This window comes from Schistosoma haematobium, chromosome 4 (genome assembly GCF_000699445.3).
Source record: "Schistosoma haematobium chromosome 4, whole genome shotgun sequence".
Classification (NCBI taxonomy): Eukaryota; Metazoa; Platyhelminthes; class Trematoda; order Strigeidida; family Schistosomatidae; genus Schistosoma; species Schistosoma haematobium.
This window is the reverse complement of record NC_067199.1, coordinates 14,585,962-14,604,780: the sequence shown is the minus strand read 5'-3', so window position 1 is coordinate 14,604,780 and position 18,819 is coordinate 14,585,962. Positions and strand designations below refer to the sequence as shown.

At 35.2% G+C, this 18,819-nt stretch overlaps 2 protein-coding genes across 2 annotated transcripts; both read left to right on the top strand.

Annotated features, from left to right (window-relative positions):
* Positions 1-1,193: 1,193 nt before the first annotated feature.
* Positions 1,194-3,524, top strand: MS3_00010908 (uncharacterized protein; the record flags this gene model as incomplete). Its single annotated transcript, XM_051219321.1, has 2 exons — positions 1,194-1,740; positions 3,193-3,524. 2 exons carry the CDS (start codon positions 1,194-1,196, stop codon positions 3,522-3,524), a joined length of 879 nt encoding a protein of 292 aa, XP_051066292.1.
* Positions 3,525-6,004: 2,480 nt separating this feature from the next.
* Positions 6,005-16,311, top strand: MS3_00010907 (uncharacterized protein; the record flags this gene model as incomplete). Its single annotated transcript, XM_051219320.1, has 3 exons — positions 6,005-6,040; positions 7,394-7,882; positions 16,186-16,311. The coding sequence occupies 3 exons, from the start codon at positions 6,005-6,007 to the stop codon at positions 16,309-16,311; spliced, it is 651 nt and encodes a 216-aa protein (XP_051066291.1).
* Between the last annotated feature and the right edge of the window lie 2,508 nt (positions 16,312-18,819).

Below are 18,819 nucleotides of genomic sequence, written 5' to 3'. Positions count from 1 at the left end.
CTCAGTGAAAGCGTCGCTTATCTGCACAACTAATCTATCGTCAGGATGCTCGTATGTGAGTGTCAGATCATTAAGCAACCCGACGTAAATGAATACCGATAATAAATGCAATATTTTTTGTTCTGAGAAAGGGCTATCATAACACTACATTTGAAAAACTGACGTAACAGAAACATTTGCGTGACATTTTTTGTTCTGCGTGGGGTTCCGCGAAATTCAAAAATACCGTAAGGTGACCTTGCTGTCATAACTTTGTGTTATAGTTAAAATAGGTGGATCCTGCATTACTACATGATGTATAACTGAGAGTCTCAGTCTTGATTTTTCATTGGTCGACCAAGTCAGTTTCATTACTTTCGTAAGCCACGTAAAGCACAATGATAGTATTAAAAAAATTAAGATCTCGACCCATGAGGTGTCTAGATGAAAGCTTCTGTGAACATGAAACCTCGGCAAGAATAGAAACTATCAGATGCCTGCAAATCCTAAGCAGTATTTCATCATAGACAATAAATGCTAATCTCAACCCATAAAATATCATTTTATAAAGATGTACATTGTGATCCTGGTTTTCTCACACATTTTTGAACGATACTTAATAAGGACTCAATGATTCTCTAGTCCGAGCATACTTTTTTCACCTGAAGACCAAGGTTAACCGATTGAGCGCTTCGATTGACAGTAATTAACTTTCAACAATGACGAGATAATCTTGACACCTATTGATCCGCCGGAGACACACCTTCCTATATTATTATATTTCAAGCACTCATATATATACACTGCCAAATCAAATTATATAATAAATAAAAAGTCATAGTTTCTACACGAATAAGCCAGAAGTGAGAGAATAGAGCAAGCTCTAAATGATTTGAAAAAATTGAAAGGATGCTTAAATGGATAGTGATAGTCAGTGAATCTAACGGGAACTTAAAATAAAACAAATGTGGAAATGTAACAAACTAGTTATTCAATAGTAATCTGTAAAATAGTTCCAAAAAATACCACTTACTCAATATTCATCCAGTTAAAATAGTACAGATTGTCTTGATCTTAACTTTCAGCTATTAAACTTAATTTGCATCGTAATTTTATGCCGGACCATATCATCTAGTTTCAAATCTACCAATGAAGCAGAGGAATACTTTTACTTTAACATTCTGTATGACATACCAATACAGCATCAGTATATAATGCGAGCTGGTTATTCACCTGGTCAATTCGGAACAGAACAAAATACCATCATTATACCACCAGAAAGTCATGGAAAAAGCAAATTAATCGAATTGTATACCAATATAAACGAATACGAAAAATTCATTAACAGTAATCATATGAGAACAAACAATTTTCATTATAAATTTTATCAAACTTTAATTAAACTTCATAAATTAAAATTACAAACTCATGAAATAAACAAACAATTTTATGAATATTTAATCCCTAATCGATCAAATACAAGAATACAATTTATAATGTATTACTGTACAGCGTTGCTGGACTTTAATGAACATTCAAATGGAGATTATGCCAACTCTACGACTACTACTTCAGCTAAAAGATTTCGACTAATCGTTCGACAGGATATACATCAGTTTTGTCCTAAAGCATGTGCATATCGTGGAGGTCCAGGATTTAATATTAAGCATAAAACCGAATTAAACCGTTATACCAGTTTGTGTAATTTCCCAAAACATTTTATGACAGTTTCATCACAACGATGCATTGAACAAAATAATGGTAAGTTGTAGTCATACATAGAACTAAGTGAATTTTTCTTCAGTTTAGTGTGCAACTGGATTGACCAGAAAAACTGATAGATTTTGGTTCACTTGGTATTGTTTATTTGAATCTTCCTATTGATGTTTAGGACTGAAATTGATCAGTCTCTTATTGACATATGTACATACTGTGCGTATGCCTCGATATTGCCTTAATTCACAAGGATTATAAGCTAAGATGGATAGTGGCTAGCAGTGGAATCCAGGACGCGCGTTTCGTCCCGTTTGGGACTCGTCAGCTGGATGTACCTGCATCTCAGAATTGATGTTCACTCTGGGACTCGAACCTAGTACCGCTCTCTTCAAACGCCATCGCGTTATCCACTTAGCTACTGAGTCCTGATAGATTTAGGTTAGAAAATTAGAGCTAATGTGAGATTTCAAATATGATTTTCATCTGATAAGATGAAGACAAATTTGTAAAGGAATATTTTATAAAGTACAAATGAAAATAAATCTTTTAAGGTATATAAACTATTTAGAATGTCCCTGGTCGAATGCATTAAAAAACATTGTTTCTAATCAAAACTCTATAAGGAAGCAAAACTATTACTAAGTATTTTTACCTAGTAAAAATATCTTCAAGTTATTTTATTCACAAAGTCATCCTATTATATTGATAAACACATTGAGTTAAACAACTGTAACATGTTATTCATGGAATGACATTCATGAGGATCATAAAGATAGCTATCCAATCTGAATTTAGACGTACATTTGAGAGAATTTTTTCACATGCCTTTTGTTTTTAATAAAGCGTTTTATTTAATTATTTCTTCAGATATCAAAATATTCATTAAGGAATGTAAAAAGATTTATACACATTTTCAAGTGCAAACAATTACAGAGTATCCCATTTGAAACAAGATGTCGAATTTCATAAATAAAACGAGAGATTCCACAATAAAGCTTTTAACACGATCATTTATTTTTCTTAAATTTGCAATCCGCCTTATATATATGTAAAAATAATCAAAATTTATCTCCATCGTAAGGAAACTAACAGTACTATGGACTCATTTTTGTTTTTATGATATCGTATGAATAATGAAACAAGTTATCACAAAAGTGGCCCATCTTACGTAAGAACTTGGCATACAGTGATCATTAGGTGATTTATACTTTAGTCCCAGTTTGTAGAAGAATACTTATTATGAAACATTTATATAATAATTCAGTAAATAGTTCATTTTTGTATTGGTTGTTTAAGTCTTCCCGCTGATGTTTAGAACTGTAATTGATCAGTCTTATATTGATATATATGCATCCTGTAATGATTGCCTCGATATTTAGTAAATATATATTACAAAATACTTGATATTCTAAATTAATTAGTCAGGAACCATTCAAAACATAGAACTTTATAAATGTATCATTCATGCAATTTGTTATATTTTATAATTTACATTAGTTGGATTAGTAAATCTTCAAAGCTTTAAATGTGATTGTTCAAATGGTTTTATATGGAAAGAACAAGTGAAAGCATGTTATTTACCATATGGTTGGCGTCAAAAAGCTGAAAGATTAAAATGGATAGTTAATACAAAAAGAAGTGATCAATTCATATACTACGCACAAAATAATTGTTCACGTATTGGAACAAAATTTATACAACCTATAGAAATTAATACCGAAAATTCAAATAAACCAAATTATGATAAATTATATCATACTGAAAGATGTATTTGTAAAGATGAATTCTATGGAACAAATTGTGATCAAGTATTTCCAATTAACTATTGATTCTTTTAAATTATCATTTCTAAATTTACATACATAGTAAAATCTTGAAAGTAATAAAAAGAATACTGGATATTAAAATAAACCTGAAATGTTCGTGAGCTGTAGTAATAGTTGGATTGACTCTGATTTTGTTGTCACGTCCTTGATCTATTTGCTCACCAAAATACGGGAGAGAATTTCTCTCAATCTAGCTTAATGCCTTGAAATAATAGGATATTCAGTTCAACCTTGAAGTTACTAATGCTTTAGTTCGATTTGACTGAACGACTCTGGAACCAGAAAGACGAATACTATTCTACCAACTGATTAGTTGACAAGTTGGAGAGAGATAGAAGTCAAACTTGCTGGAACACCACTTGATTCTCAATATTGCGTTGTGGAGACTTGAATTTCACTGAAATCATTCACCAATTAATGCTAGACAACCATTAAAAACCTGGAAGCACTGGATGACCGTTTTGTCTTAATATGGTACTCTTCCGCAGTGTCCACCCACGATCTCACACGCTGGACTCGAATCCAGGACGTTCGGTCTCGCCTAGACGCCCAAACTCCAGGCTACTGAGGCGGGATCCAACGGTATTTGTGTTTTATACCTACCACTCGATTTTTTTAAAATTCAGATCGACACGAAAAGAGATGTGAATAAATAAATAACTAACACGTTCACAACGTGTAAGGGGTTAGAAAAATACTATTATATCCAAACCAAGCATTAAGTTAGAAGAATGGAGTGCCGAAGGTCATGTTTAAATTATCATAATTTTGTCATCGAAAAGAGTACGGCAGTGAATCACACAGTAAACGAAGCCACATGATTTATGGAATAAAACAAGAAAAGAACTAAATGTTAGTATTGTACGGACTTTGAATTAAGTGAAACAATGTTCTCCACAAACAGCCTCCGTTATTTATCATAGCTTATTTATTTCTCATTTCACATAAGGTACCGTGAACGAAATTATTCAATCCTCGATTTTTCTCTGCTTCATTAACTAGATTAAAAACACTAGTTTTGTAGACAATCAAAATTGTATATCAACTTCCATAGTTTAGATTATGAGTCAATTGAAGTTAGAAAAACCTGACTCGAAAACCTGGAAGCACTGGATATATCAGGGAAAAATGATTGGAAAATTTAGACTGAATATTTGTCCTTAACATAAAATATCGTAAAAATGTATTGAGATTCCGTGTCTAGTATTCTCACTGAATAATTTACTACAAAAGAATATCAGCCTAATTGACAAAGATTTGATCCTCATAATTTGTAATTTAAGATTTCATACCCCCAATAAAACCTTCATAATTCATCATGTTTGTTGATATATAAAAATTCTAGCAAAGATCAATGCAAATGATCACTGAACAATTGAACTTTCAATAAAATAAAATGAGGAATAGTTGTATTGATATGCGAAAATAATAACAGTAATAAACTTAATGAAATGTGTGTTAAATGTTCATCAGTGACAGGTTCTTAGTAATTTTGTTTGTAATTACATTGCTAACATTCTTAAATTGATCTCTAATTAACTAGAATTATTGATGGTATTCAGTATGATGAATAATTATGCGATCTCCATCATTATATGTATGAATGCACGTACATGAGATGAGAGTTTTTAGCTGGCTTAAAATGATCTAAGAATAGGTCATATATTGGAAACAGTAGAATTAATCAGTCAGCGAAAGTAACATGTTTGTTTGATTACGAGATTGCAATAGATATTTAATTATATTTGGCATTATACATTTGAAAACAGATATACAAAAATTCTGACGTATATTTTACGGTTGTTGGTGCTCATTGATAAAACACAACTGGAAGTTCACAAAACTTAAGTTATACTGAAGATCACTTTCACAATATTTAATTCGTTTTACACGAACATATCTGCGTGTCCTAAAGTTTATCATTTTAATAATGAAGCAAGTCAAAATATCTATTAGCAACAACCTACTGTGGGAGAGAACAAACCAGATCCCAGCGGAGGAAGAAATCATGGAAGAAGCGCTGGAAGTGGATAGAACACACATTGAGGAAAGCACCCAACTGCGTCACAATACAAGCCCTAACATGGAATCCTCAAGGCCAAAGGAGAAGAGGAAGACCAAAGAACACATTACGCCGGGAAATGGAAATAGACACGAGAAAAATGGAGAAGAATTGGATGGAATTAGAAAGGAAGGCCCAGAACAGAGTGGGCTGGAGAATGCTGGTCGGCGGCCTATGCTCCATTGGGAGTAACAGGCATAAGTAAGTAAGTAAGTCAGTCAAAATATGATTACCAACAAACATGAAGTATTTGTTCAGTTCCTCAAATTACCATATGCTCAGTCTCATTGTGTAACATAATTCTCCAAACGTTTTTCAAGCTCTTATAATGAGAAGTTGATGACAAATTTCTTCAAAATCGTACGAACAAGATTTTGGTTAGAAATCTTTGAAGTTGAAATCTTATCAGTTTACAATTTCAATGACTAACAAGACCCAAGTAACCATCAAGATAAATGTAAATAGTTTGATCACTGACTATTTTTAAAATTAATTCTGAATATTACCATGTATCATATTTGTAAAAGTATTTCAACTTACTATCCTTTTTTTCACGTACATAGAAAAAAGATCCATGTAAGATGAGAATCGGAGATGTACTAATGGGTGATATTGCTTGTCGAACAATAGATGGAAATAGATGTATTCCTCACGAAGAATTCGGTACTTACACATGTCAGTGTATAAAGGGTTTTAGAAAATTGACCAATTCATTATTACTACCCAGAAAACGGGTATCGGATAATTGTTTGGTTCTTGTTGATCCATGTATAGTTAAGCCATGTAAACATGGTATTTGTGTCATAGTGAGTTTCATATATATATATATATATATATATATATATATATATATATATATATATATATATATATGGTTAGTGAATTCCTTGAGCACATATGAAATGTGACATTGGTTCTTAAAAACCTGTCTCATCTGCGGCTCAGGAAACATTTTCGATCGTCTTTTCTAAATACAGTTTATGTTATGGTAGTCATCTGTCCTGATTTTCGGCTGTGAAAAAATGACTTTCAAAAAGGAATCGGATGAACAGGTAAATATATTCAGTCATATATTTCTTTGAACCATGCCTCACCTACGATAAGAACACAAATTAAGCATTGCAGGAGCAAGACGTTTTATGCTACATAAAGTGAAGATCAGCTGATCGGGTTGTGAATCTTAATCAGTTTAAGTGATATGAACACATGTAATCCATCTCTCGTCACCATTTATCCCGGGATAAATTGCTTCCTGATATATGAAGAGACAAACTAAAACACAGAATCAGCTAATGATATTAATAATTATTGGTTTGGGTTGTAGAAAGATTTGCCAACAAATTGGATACCACTCTTAATGTAATCTTTATCTATGAGTGGAGATGGTCTGAATCGATCGAAGTAGCTCAAATGCATCTAATTAACATCTTCCAAATCTTAATGTTTGATATTAGTTCGTATTTCTTATTCCTTATTTTTAGTTATGCCAATAAAACTGATATCGCTTGATTGGAATCACGAATCGAAGCTATCGCGAACGTCCTAACTAGAAGGTTTACACCTACTGCCATGCCTCATATAGACAGATTTCATGTTAATATAAATAAAATGAATTGCAAAGATGATTATTACTATATCAAAAATAAAATCATATAAGGTTTCACTAAATTCATGATTTAAACAATCCACATTTCATAGATATAGATTTTTGAGTAAGAACAGGCTTACTGTTTAAATTCTATTATCATATATAATGTTAATTTAAAGTTGCATAATCAGTTAAATATCATATTACATTCTTTTTTGTCAGAGTGAATACGGCTCAGCCAATGAAGCAAAACCCAGATTTAAAGATACATCATTCTCATGGTTTGAAAATGAACCACACCTAATTTCTCGTTGCATATGCAACAATGGATGGAAAGGAGAACGGTGCGATTCTCCCATATCAATAAATGTTTGGTCACCTTGGTCACAATGGTCTTTTGGTGCACCATCATATCATTCATCATTCAAACAGATACCGACAAATTATTTTTCCGAAAATAAGGGATACAGTATGATCTTAAATAAAGGGGAAATCAGGCAAAGGAGTCGGTACAGAGAATTTTTGAGTAAAGCATCTGACTGTGAGCAAAAAGAAATAATTATTGCTGGTTATCGATGGCTGCTTAAGAAGAATGAAGAGATGTGGCAACATTATGAAAACCAGGCATCTAGAACGCAACCATATAATCAACACTTGTGTTTAACCTCAGGAATTAGTGAAACTCAATTATCTCATCTTTTACGACAGTTAGTAAGTACAAATGTTTGATAATATCATTTCTTTACTCTTGTCCAAAGTTAAATTAACTATTATTTTGCTAATAAAAAAATATTTGTCTCACACGGTTTATTTTATTCCCACAATGAAAATGAACTGGCGAAAAAACATGAGCGATCACTTTAACTTTAATCATTTATTAACTGGAATTCAAACAGACCATCTATACGTACTATTCATCAATTCGAACCGTACGATTGAGTATCTATTGACCATTTGTTTACCTAGCTCTAGTTTCCTACTGTTATGAACGGGGAATTAAGAAGCCCAGACAATTACGAAAGCTATTTTCTTGGGACGTTATTGCATTTTATTCAAAACCTGTAAAACACTTATATTTATTTTTGTCCCTATCTTATTCTACATAACACGAGCTTTCGTTCTATGTATCATTCACTAGCATACCCTTTTTTGTTCCAAAAATATTGTAATTTAAACATTATATTTTGCACTATATTTTCTACCCTAATTCCCTGTTTCGGGCATAACTGTATTTTTCCAAATTATCCTACGTCGTGGTCAAGATATGCACTTATTTATCCATGTACATTTTTGTGGTAATCCGAATTCAGAGAATCCAGAGTTTAGTGTTCCAACTGTCTTGTCTTCTTTCACTCGCGTGCTTGCCAACCAATCAGGATTTAGAATAGTTCTCTCTACCCCGATCGAACTCACGCGTATTAGACTCAAGGTTAAGCCACTCAGCCTAGCGCATCAAGGTCATAATTTAGACTAGGCAGACCAAGGTCAAGTCATAACAAGTATCACGGGGTAAAAGCCATCCAAGGTCATAACAACTGGCGACGGGGATGGGATATGACGGCACCGATACCATAGTCAGAAGCATCTGCAGCAACAACGATTTCCAGCGAGGGATCAAAATATGTAAGAAGTAGATCCGACGTTAATAATGACTTCACTTCGTCAAAACATTTTTGACACTTAGTGGACTAATTCCATTTTACATTACTGGATAATAATTGGTTCATGGGTGCCCGGAGGCGATGCAATTGTGGCAAGAAATTACTGTAATAACTGATAAGACCAAGGAAGGAACGCAGAGTTGCTACATTCGATGGGGGAGGCATATTTTGGAAAGCTCGTACATTTTCCGGATCCGGGCGTCGTCCATTTTTGTCGAAAACAATACCAAGATATTTCACCGAGTTCATGAAAAATGTACACTTCTCTTCTTTTAGATAGAATCCACACTCAGATATTTTGGTTAAAACAGTATCGAGTCGATTGAATAACTCGGACTTACTGGAACCAGTAACGATAACATCATCCAAATAGACAGCGACTCCTGGCAAATTAGCCAACATAGTGTCCATTATTTGTTGAAAGATAGCTGGTGCTGGTTTCACACCAAAAGGTAAACGCTTATATTGGTAAAGACCTCTGTGGGTGTTAATCGTCAGTAATGGTTGGGAGGCTGGATCAACTTCTATCTGGAGATATGCGTCAGCCAGGTCAATTTTAGCAAAATACTTTCCTCCATTTAGTTTGATGAATAAATCTTCCTGTATGGGAAGTGGATACGTGTGATCTTCTAGAGCATTATTTAGACCAGTGGAAAAATCAGCACATATGCGAACAGTTCCATTTGCTTTTCTCACGACCACTATGGGTGCAGCCCACGATGAATAATTTACTGGCTCAATAACACCTAGTGCTTCTAACCTGTCCAATTCTTGGTCAACGACTGACAGAGCAGCATAAGGCACTGGTCGTTTCGGTCTGAAAATGGGCTTTGCATTTTCCTTTAGTGATAAGGATACTTTGGTGAATTTATAACAGCCCAGTTTGTTTTGAAATACACATGCATGTTTTTGTCGAAGATGATTTATGTAAGATACGGACGACAATTGAGAGGAAGCAGAAGACTTTGATGTAGACATAACATTAGAAAGAAGTACATGAGATTCCGAAGTTTCACCAGCGCATACTTTGTCTGAAGTATTCGATTTGACATGGTGAGAACACATAACATGTGAATTGTTTGATTCAGAAAGACCATAAGAACATGTTTCATCAGAAGCATTTAATTCGTTAATATCCAGAGAGGATGATTCGTCGGAGGCATTTGATTTAGAAATATCATTAGGGATTTGGATAGACTCATAGGAAACATTTTGAGAACATACCTCATCTAATAATTTATTCAAAGTATCAACATGTGCAATCCAATCTAATCCCAATAGATCTAAATCGTGTCGATTTGTTAGATAACAAACATCTGTAAATTTACTTCCCATAAGTTGAACATTGCATAGGACCTCTCCTGTCAACTTTACTATGTCTCCTGACGCATTTCGGGCGACATGTTCCGTCGGTCGGATGGATGGGCATCCTAACTTGTGCCATGTGTTCTTTGAAATCAACGTGACATCAGAAGCAGTGTCCAACTGAAGTCGTATAAGTTTTTCATTTACTAATAAATTTACAAATTTCCGCCTATTTTTAAATCCAACTTTAAAGGTTGCAAACGTGGTTTTAATCTGACTATTTGATTGTTGCTTTGAATTTTCACTACGATGTTTAGTCTTGCGTTTATTTAACGAACAATGACCTTCTTTGTGGCCAATGCGATGACATTTGCGGCATTTATGATTCTTAAACGGACAGAATTTTGCAAAATGCCATGCTCCGCAGAACCAGCATGGTGATGGGGGGTTGGCAGGTTTTTTCATGCTTGTACAGTTTTGTTTCGATGATTTTATGGATCGGAGCGCATTGATTGAATCAGAACCGGAAGGTTTAACCTTCTGTTGCACCATCACAGTGTCATGCTTGAGATTAAGTAACCGCTGACATTCGGTTGTGACCATTTGTAATGTCATATTTGGTTCTTGTTCAATGCGTGCCAACATCCTGGTACGGACATCTGCATCTTCTTCATTCTTTAGACCACATATGAAAATTAAGCATTTAAATTGGTCCGCTGTGATTTCGTTTATTTTGAAGCGTTCGCACTGTCGATTTACCTTTCCAGCATACGTGAGATAATCGTCGTCTGGAGATTTTGTTATTTGGAAGCATTTATAGCGAGTATTAAATAATGAGGATTGTTCATCGAAAATATCAGATAAAATCTGGACTGTATCTTTGAATGATACATCTCGTGGGTTTTGTGGTAAGATAAAATTCACATATTTCTTATATTCCTGTGTTCCCAGTCTTCTTAAGAGTAAGCGGACTTTTGCTGCGTCATCAAGATGCGAGCATTCAACGCGGAAAATATCTTCACAACGGTGAAACCACGAACTGAAAATGATATTAGCTTCAGGATCATACTGGAATTCAGAAATAGAATTTATGATGCTTTCATGCTTATCTGATTGACAAGCTGAGGGCGACTGTAATGAGAACATTCGTGCGAATGCATCCAAAAGCTTCGTCTGATTTGCCTCATTTTGTGCTTGCTGCATTTGAAGAATAGTTTTAAGGTCATCCAATGAAACAGGCATTTTGTACTGGATCAATCAATATAGGAAAGAAAAAAAAATTCTCCGTCGCCAGTTGTTATGACCTTGGATGGCTTTTACCCCGTGATACTTGTTATGACTTGACCTTGGTCTGCCTAGTCTAAATTATGACCTTGATGCGCTAGGCTGAGTGGCTTAACCTTGAGTCTAATACGCGTGAGTTCGATCGGGGTAGAGAGAACTATTCTAAATCCTGATTGGTTGGCAAGCACGCGAGTGAAAGAAGACAAGACAGTTGGAACACTAAACTCTGGATTCTCTGAATTCGGATTACCACAAAAATGTACATGAATAAATAAGTGCATATCTTGACCACGACGTAGGATAATTTGGAAAAATACAGTTATGCCCGAAACAGGGAATTAGGGTAGAAAATATAGTGCAAAATATAATGTTTAAATTACAATATTTTTGGAACAAAAAAGGGTATGCTAGTGAATGATACATAGAACGAAAGCTCGTGTTATGTAGAATAAGATAGGGACAAAAATAAATATAAGTGTTTTACAGGTTTTGAATAAAATGCAATAACGTCCCAAGAAAATAGCTTTCGTAATTGTCTGGGCTTAATAAGCAATCATAAGCTTGGAAACGAAGATACTGTTATCGCTTCTATATCAGTGGAAGAAGATGTAAGCAGAATGTTGTTTAATTCAACACAAATTCTTCCAGTGACAGCTGCTCGAATCGCTGAACACACTCGCCGCGATCCTATCTTAAGACGATCATCTACATTTATCCAGCGTGGTTAGCCCCCACGTATAACATCTCATGAACTGAAACAGTATTATCAACGACGCCAATCTTTATCCATCGTAAATGACTGTATTATGGTTGCTGATCGCGTAGTGGTTCCGTATAACTTACGCTCACTCGTCCTGAAACAACTGCATACAGCCCATCCAGGTACTGGAAGAATGAAAGCTATTGCTCGAAGTTATGTATATTGGCCTAATATCGATGAACACATCGAAGATTTCGTGCGTGCGTGCAGAAAATGTGCTGAGGTTTCTAAGTGTCCACGAAAAGCTGAACTACATTCCTGGCCATCTCCAGAAGAACCTTGGTCGCGTATACATGTTGATTTTGCTGGCCCATTCCAGGGTACGTACTTCCTCGTTTGTGTTGATGCTTATTCAAAATGGCCGGAGATTTTTCCTATAAATCAAGTTACTTCGCAACAGACTATCATGAAGCTACGGCAGCTATTCTCCCGTTTTGGAGTTCCAGATGTTCTCGTGACAGATAACGGCACTCAGTTTATTTCTTCCATCTTCTCAAATTTCTGCAAGAGGTTTGGAGTCAAACATGTCCGTTCACCTCCGTATCATCCACAATCGAATGGTCAGGCAGAAAGGTTTGTAGATACCTTCAAAAGAGCGCTACTGAAGGCAAAAGGGGAGGGAAAGATAGAGGAGATTCTTGATGACTTTCTCTTGGTCTATAGAACAACTCCAAACCCGTCAACACCAAATCAAATGTCCCCAGCAGAAATTATGTTTGGTAGAAAAGTAAGAACTGCTCTCGATGCCATAAAACCACAGCAAATAGACATCGGAAAAAGAAACAGAAAGATGGAAAACCAATTTGATCGCCATCATGGGGCGAAACGCAGAATTTTCCAAAAGAATCAAAAAGTATACGTCCGTGATTTCCGATATTCACCTCCACAATGGACCAGTGGACGCATACTTAAGAGACAAGGAAACGTAATGTATGTGGTGGAAGTTGAAGGACAGAAGTGGACACGCCATGTCAACCACATACTGGAAAATGCTGGCACTTCACAGAAAACCGAGAAATTAGACTCAATGTGGAGAATCATTCTGGACAGTTTCGACATAAAATGCTCAGCAACTCAGAAGACTGCGCAACATGAACAAAGTCCTATTAGGAAAGCATCACGGAAACGCAGAAGACCAGATATTCTACAGGCAGACCCAAAGAGGAGAACATACGTTTCCGAAGGAAGATATCAATGATGATATCTCAGCACTTACCTGTATATAGTAACTAACCATATTTTTTCTTTTTTTTAAGGGGAAGGTGTTATGAACGGGGAATTAAGAAGCCCAGACAATTACGAAAGCTATTTTCTTGGGACGTTATTGCATTTTATTCAAAACCTGTAAAACACTTATATTTATTTTTGTCCCTATCTTATTCTACATAACACGAGCTTTCGTTCTATGTATCATTCACTAGCATACCCTTTTTTGTTCCAAAAATATTGTAATTTAAACATTATATTTTGCACTATATTTTCTACCCTAATTCCCTGTTTCGGGCATAACTGTATTTTTCCAAATTATCCTACGTCGTGGTCAAGATATGCACTTATTTATTCATGTACATTTTTGTGGTAATCCGAATTCAGAGAATCCAGAGTTTAGTGTTCCAACTGTCTTGTCTTCTTTCACTCGCGTGCTTGCCAACCAATCAGGATTTAGAATAGTTCTCTCTACCCCGATCGAACTCACGCGTATTAGACTCAAGGTTAAGCCACTCAGCCTAGCGCATCAAGGTCATAATTTAGACTAGGCAGACCAAGGTCAAGTCATAACAAGTATCACGGGGTAAAAGCCATCCAAGGTCATAACACCTACCTCAGTTCGTTCTGTTGTGTTCACAATCTCAATTATAAATATTTTGTGATCAATCTCTTCCGTTTCGTCCATAACGGTATTACAGTCTTGAGAAGGCATTGTTTAACATTGCTGTTTCTAAACCCAAACTTCATTTGAAATGTTACTGTAAAAGTATTTACCCAATGAATTTTATTAGGTGTTACTGCATGCAGAAGCTTGCTTAGCTCTCAAAAATCCTCCCTGTGTGAATGAGTATTACCATGTTAAAGAGTGGTGGCGGCTCAGGAAATTAGATTATTGATCCCACCTTACCCCGAAATGAATCGGTCGGTTATTTTTAGGACAACTAAAATTATTTTAAATAATTATAAGCAAAGATGCATAGTGGCTAGCAGTGAAATCGAGGACGTGCGTTTGGTCCTGTTTGGGACTCGTCAGCTGAATATACCTGCATCTCAGAATTGATGTTCACTCTGGGACTCGAACTCAGTACCGTTCGCTTCAAACGGCATCGCGTTATCCACTTAGCTAGTGAGTCCTGATAGCCACTTGCTTGTGCAATGGGGTGAAGTTTAATTCACTTGATATTGTTTTACTTGAATCTTCCCATTGATGTTTTAGGACTGAAATTGATCAATCTCTTATTGGCATATGTACATACTGTGCGTATTGCCTCGATATTGCATTAATTCACAAGCATTATAAGCAAAGATGGATAGTGGTTAGCAGTGGAATCCAGGACGTGAGTTTCGTCCTGTTTGGGACCCGTCAGCTGGATGTACCTGCATCTCAGAATTGATGTTCACTCTGGGACTCGAACTCAGTGAATTAAACTTCACCCCATTGCACAAGCAAGTGGCTATCAGGATTCAGTAGCTAAGTGGATAACGCGATGGCGTTTGAAGAGAGCGGTACTAGGTTCGAGCCCCAGAGTGGACATCAATTCTGAGATGCAGGTACATCCAGCTGACGAGTCCCAAACAGGACGAAACGAGCGTCCTGGATTCCACTGCTAGCCACTATCCATCTTTGCTTATAATGCTTGTGAATTAATGCAATATCGAGGCAATACGCACAGTATGTACATATGTCAATAAGAGACTGATCAATTTCAGTCCTAAAACACCAATGGGAAGATTTAAGTAAAACAATATCAAGTGTATTTTAAATAATGACCGAAATATAGACATTTTTGATAAAGGATATACCGCTATTTGTTTGAGGAGTAAAAGATCACTAAAAACATCGTGTGTTTGTCAATGATATACAGTTATGGCAACTGTTTTCATTAATGAAAAAAACTATTAACTAACATCTATTTTTAAATATTCTTGAAGTACATCATCCGTATTGAGTGGTTGTTTTCCATCAATAATCCTTTATTCAGTGGTGTTTTGTTGAATTATTCGCTAATAATCCAAAGAAGAAATGGCGTCTCTTAACACTGGTAACAAATACAACTGTGATAGTGAACTAGTTATCATCCTTACTCTTTGTTGCGCGATAAATATTTCGTTAACTTGAGCTGTGGACCCAATATGGAGGAGATTAGGCAGTGATTTGTTAACTTATAAAACACATAAACTTTTGTACAATGAAATTAAATATTTAATTTACAACACTGATAATAATATTTATGAACTCTAGTTTTCACTGTTCTCTTGTTGTAAATAGGTTTAACTGGGAAAATCATTTGAACAATCAACCATTAATCTGAATGTAACTTCCTTTTGTAGTTTTTACATTCCATAGAACTGCCATGCTTGACTTGATACTGGATTTGATTTTGTTTCTAATACCCTTTATATCATATAACAGCAAAATAAACAGGACATAGAGCGCATTCAGTCTCACAGATCTTACTAGGTAGAGTAAGAAGGGAACTCAGATATGATCAGTAGCACTTGGGATATTTAATTTATTCTTCGAATCACATCTACTAATCAACTATATCATGATTGAAAACTCATCTAGCGAAAATTTGTAGATGTTAAATTTTGGAGTAATTTTCTCGGGAGTTCAACTTTCCTTATAATAATAAATGCAACAAGCAGTTCGTACGTATTAAACTTGTAATTCGTTGCGATCTACATTTTTCCCCTCTGTTGTTTGACATAAATGATGTCTAATCCTATTTTGTAGATCCGTGGTGAGTTTCATTGGTTTGCTTATTATGAATCTTTCTTTCTATATATTCTAGGATGAAATCCTATATCAACCTGAAACTATTTTGCTTTTGACCATGTTAACATTTGTAGTTATTTTCACTGTATTGAAAATTGTACTTAGCAGCCTAACCGGTAAGATATGTGGTCGATGTACATGATTTTTCTATTGAATTTTATATATTATCAATCAAACATCTGTAAATTGTCATATTACAGCAAAAACGCGTATGACATCTCACATAACATTACTATCATAAATAAAATGCATTGTGTATAATTGAGTTAGTTCTGATAAATTATACTTTGTCTGGTTTTAAATATTTTGAAAGTAATTTGTTATGTTCCTCATCTTTGTAGTCGATAAATCAAGTAAGAATTGAAATACAAATGTTCTTGAATATGTATTTCAATAAATGAATTCTCTAATATACACAACAGTGATAAAAAACCGAGGCATAGTTGGATTTAATGAATATAAGTGGACTGGCATAACGGTAGTGTAGACCATCAATGTTGGCCATCTGTGTTGATGATTTATGGCTTACTTGATTTGGACGGGAATGTCGAAATCATACTTTACGGTTATTACCTAAAGTGGATTAACTTTTCATCATATCCGGGTACCGTGGATATTTTGACGACTGTATACAACAAACAGAACGGTATTGTAGAAAAATGTAGGTAAGAGCAGGTACGAGAAACAGAGTGCGAATACTGCCGTATGTGCCAGTCTATGGTGTGCGAAACGATTGATGCACGTTGGTTGCCCTTGACCTCGACAAGGATCGGTAAACTGATCGAAATTTAGTGACCCGACTGCCAAGTGATTTAGCTAGGGTACAGTGACAGTTCACTTGCCCTACAGTAGAATTATACTAACACTAGAATGAGATCTTATAAATTAATTAGATTTATATTGATACTAGGATTTAGAATCACCAGCAATTGCATCGTAAAACAAATTCGAAACAGCATTAGGCTGGTCTAATCTGTAGTGTATCGAGATCAATTCATACCACCCACAGCGTCAATCAGTCATTGTGTATCAAGTACTTATACATCATTATTGTAGTGAAATATAGATAGGTAGGCAACCAGTTAAAGGAGTATTAAGAAGATATACATATAAGGCATTTGAATTAATCACACAACGGAGCACAAGTTAGCCAAAAGAGTTGAACTAGTGCATTCGACAGTCACATGCCTAATTGGATATCATATTACAAAATGAATATACAGTTATATTCATTTACATGGTTGTTTTAAAAGTCAAGTAGCTGTAAGAAAATTGGTGCTTGATCCGCACAGTTTTTGATATTTCCTTACAAGCCTTTAAATGGTAAACTTGGGTGAACTTTCAAATCTCTGATTTTAGTCATTTTTATGTAAATATGATATGTCTCAACAGTACCGATAAGACGCTCAAATAAAAGCAATATGTGGTGTTTGAATGAACCAATGATAACTTTGTACTGGTTGAATGCTTGATTTCGAATTCTAAATACAATACATTCGTTTGTGCCTGTGTCTTCTTAATTGAATTGCGTTAATCCTGGAATTCCTAATTCATACGACAATTAGAATACCATACAATACCATACATTTTTCGTCAATTGTTAATTATTTCAAATTTGTAAGTTGCAGTGATGAGACAGAATCCCTAAGTTTGAAGCTACTTTGTCCTACTAACTTTGCATAGAGCTCCCTGTGGTTACCACTGGTCATAAATCTGAATAAAGAAGGAAGGTTGGGCTCAAGTTAAGTAACACTACATCTTAAAATGAATCTTACGCAATGTCGTTGACTGAAACAAACGGATTAATTCATTTAAACTATGCTCTAGGAATAAAATTGTCTGCATACAGAAGCGTTATAACTTTCATGGTGAAAGGCAATATTTAGGGAAATTACGAGGCCCATGTCCATACTGAAAACCAGGGCAGCAATCAATACGGCAATGTGGAATGCTTGGACAGTGTTACACAGTATCAAGGTTATTCACAAAATGGCGGAAACAAGAAGATACAACATTGTCCTTTTTGAAGTAAATGAAACCATATGAACTTAAGCTCTAAGAACAACTAACTTCAGAAAGACAGTTATTGTATTCTAGTAATGACAACAAAAATACTCTCCTCCCGACAAACAAAGAGCTGTTCTGATGCTCTCTGAAGAAACGTGGGAAGCACTTAAAGGATTGTAACCTTATGAATCTAGGATTTTCAAAACAATGAAGAAAAGGATTACAGTGAATGTCGTTAAGTGCACCGCGTCCATTAGTGTTGGCAGTGGGGAAGACATATATAAGTTTTATTAGAGGCAGCCATCCATCGAAGAGAACTACTCACTAAAAGACCTGACTATTCTAATCAGAGACTTAAACTCCTAGGTTGATATAGATAACAAAGAGTATGAAAATATCGTGGAGCGAAATGAACTGGGACTAACGAATGGAAATGGAAAGTGACTCACAAATCTAAGTGCATCCACCCAGTTGGTCTTGGGACGCCCCATTCTTCTTCATGGACACTTACACAGAAGCACATGGATTTCACCGGCCATGAAGTTAAATTTGAGGTTGCATAAGTACTGAATATTTGACGAGCAGGATCAGTAAATTTTTATACAGGTATTTTAAGAGGTTTATAAGCTCAGAGAGTTCAAGA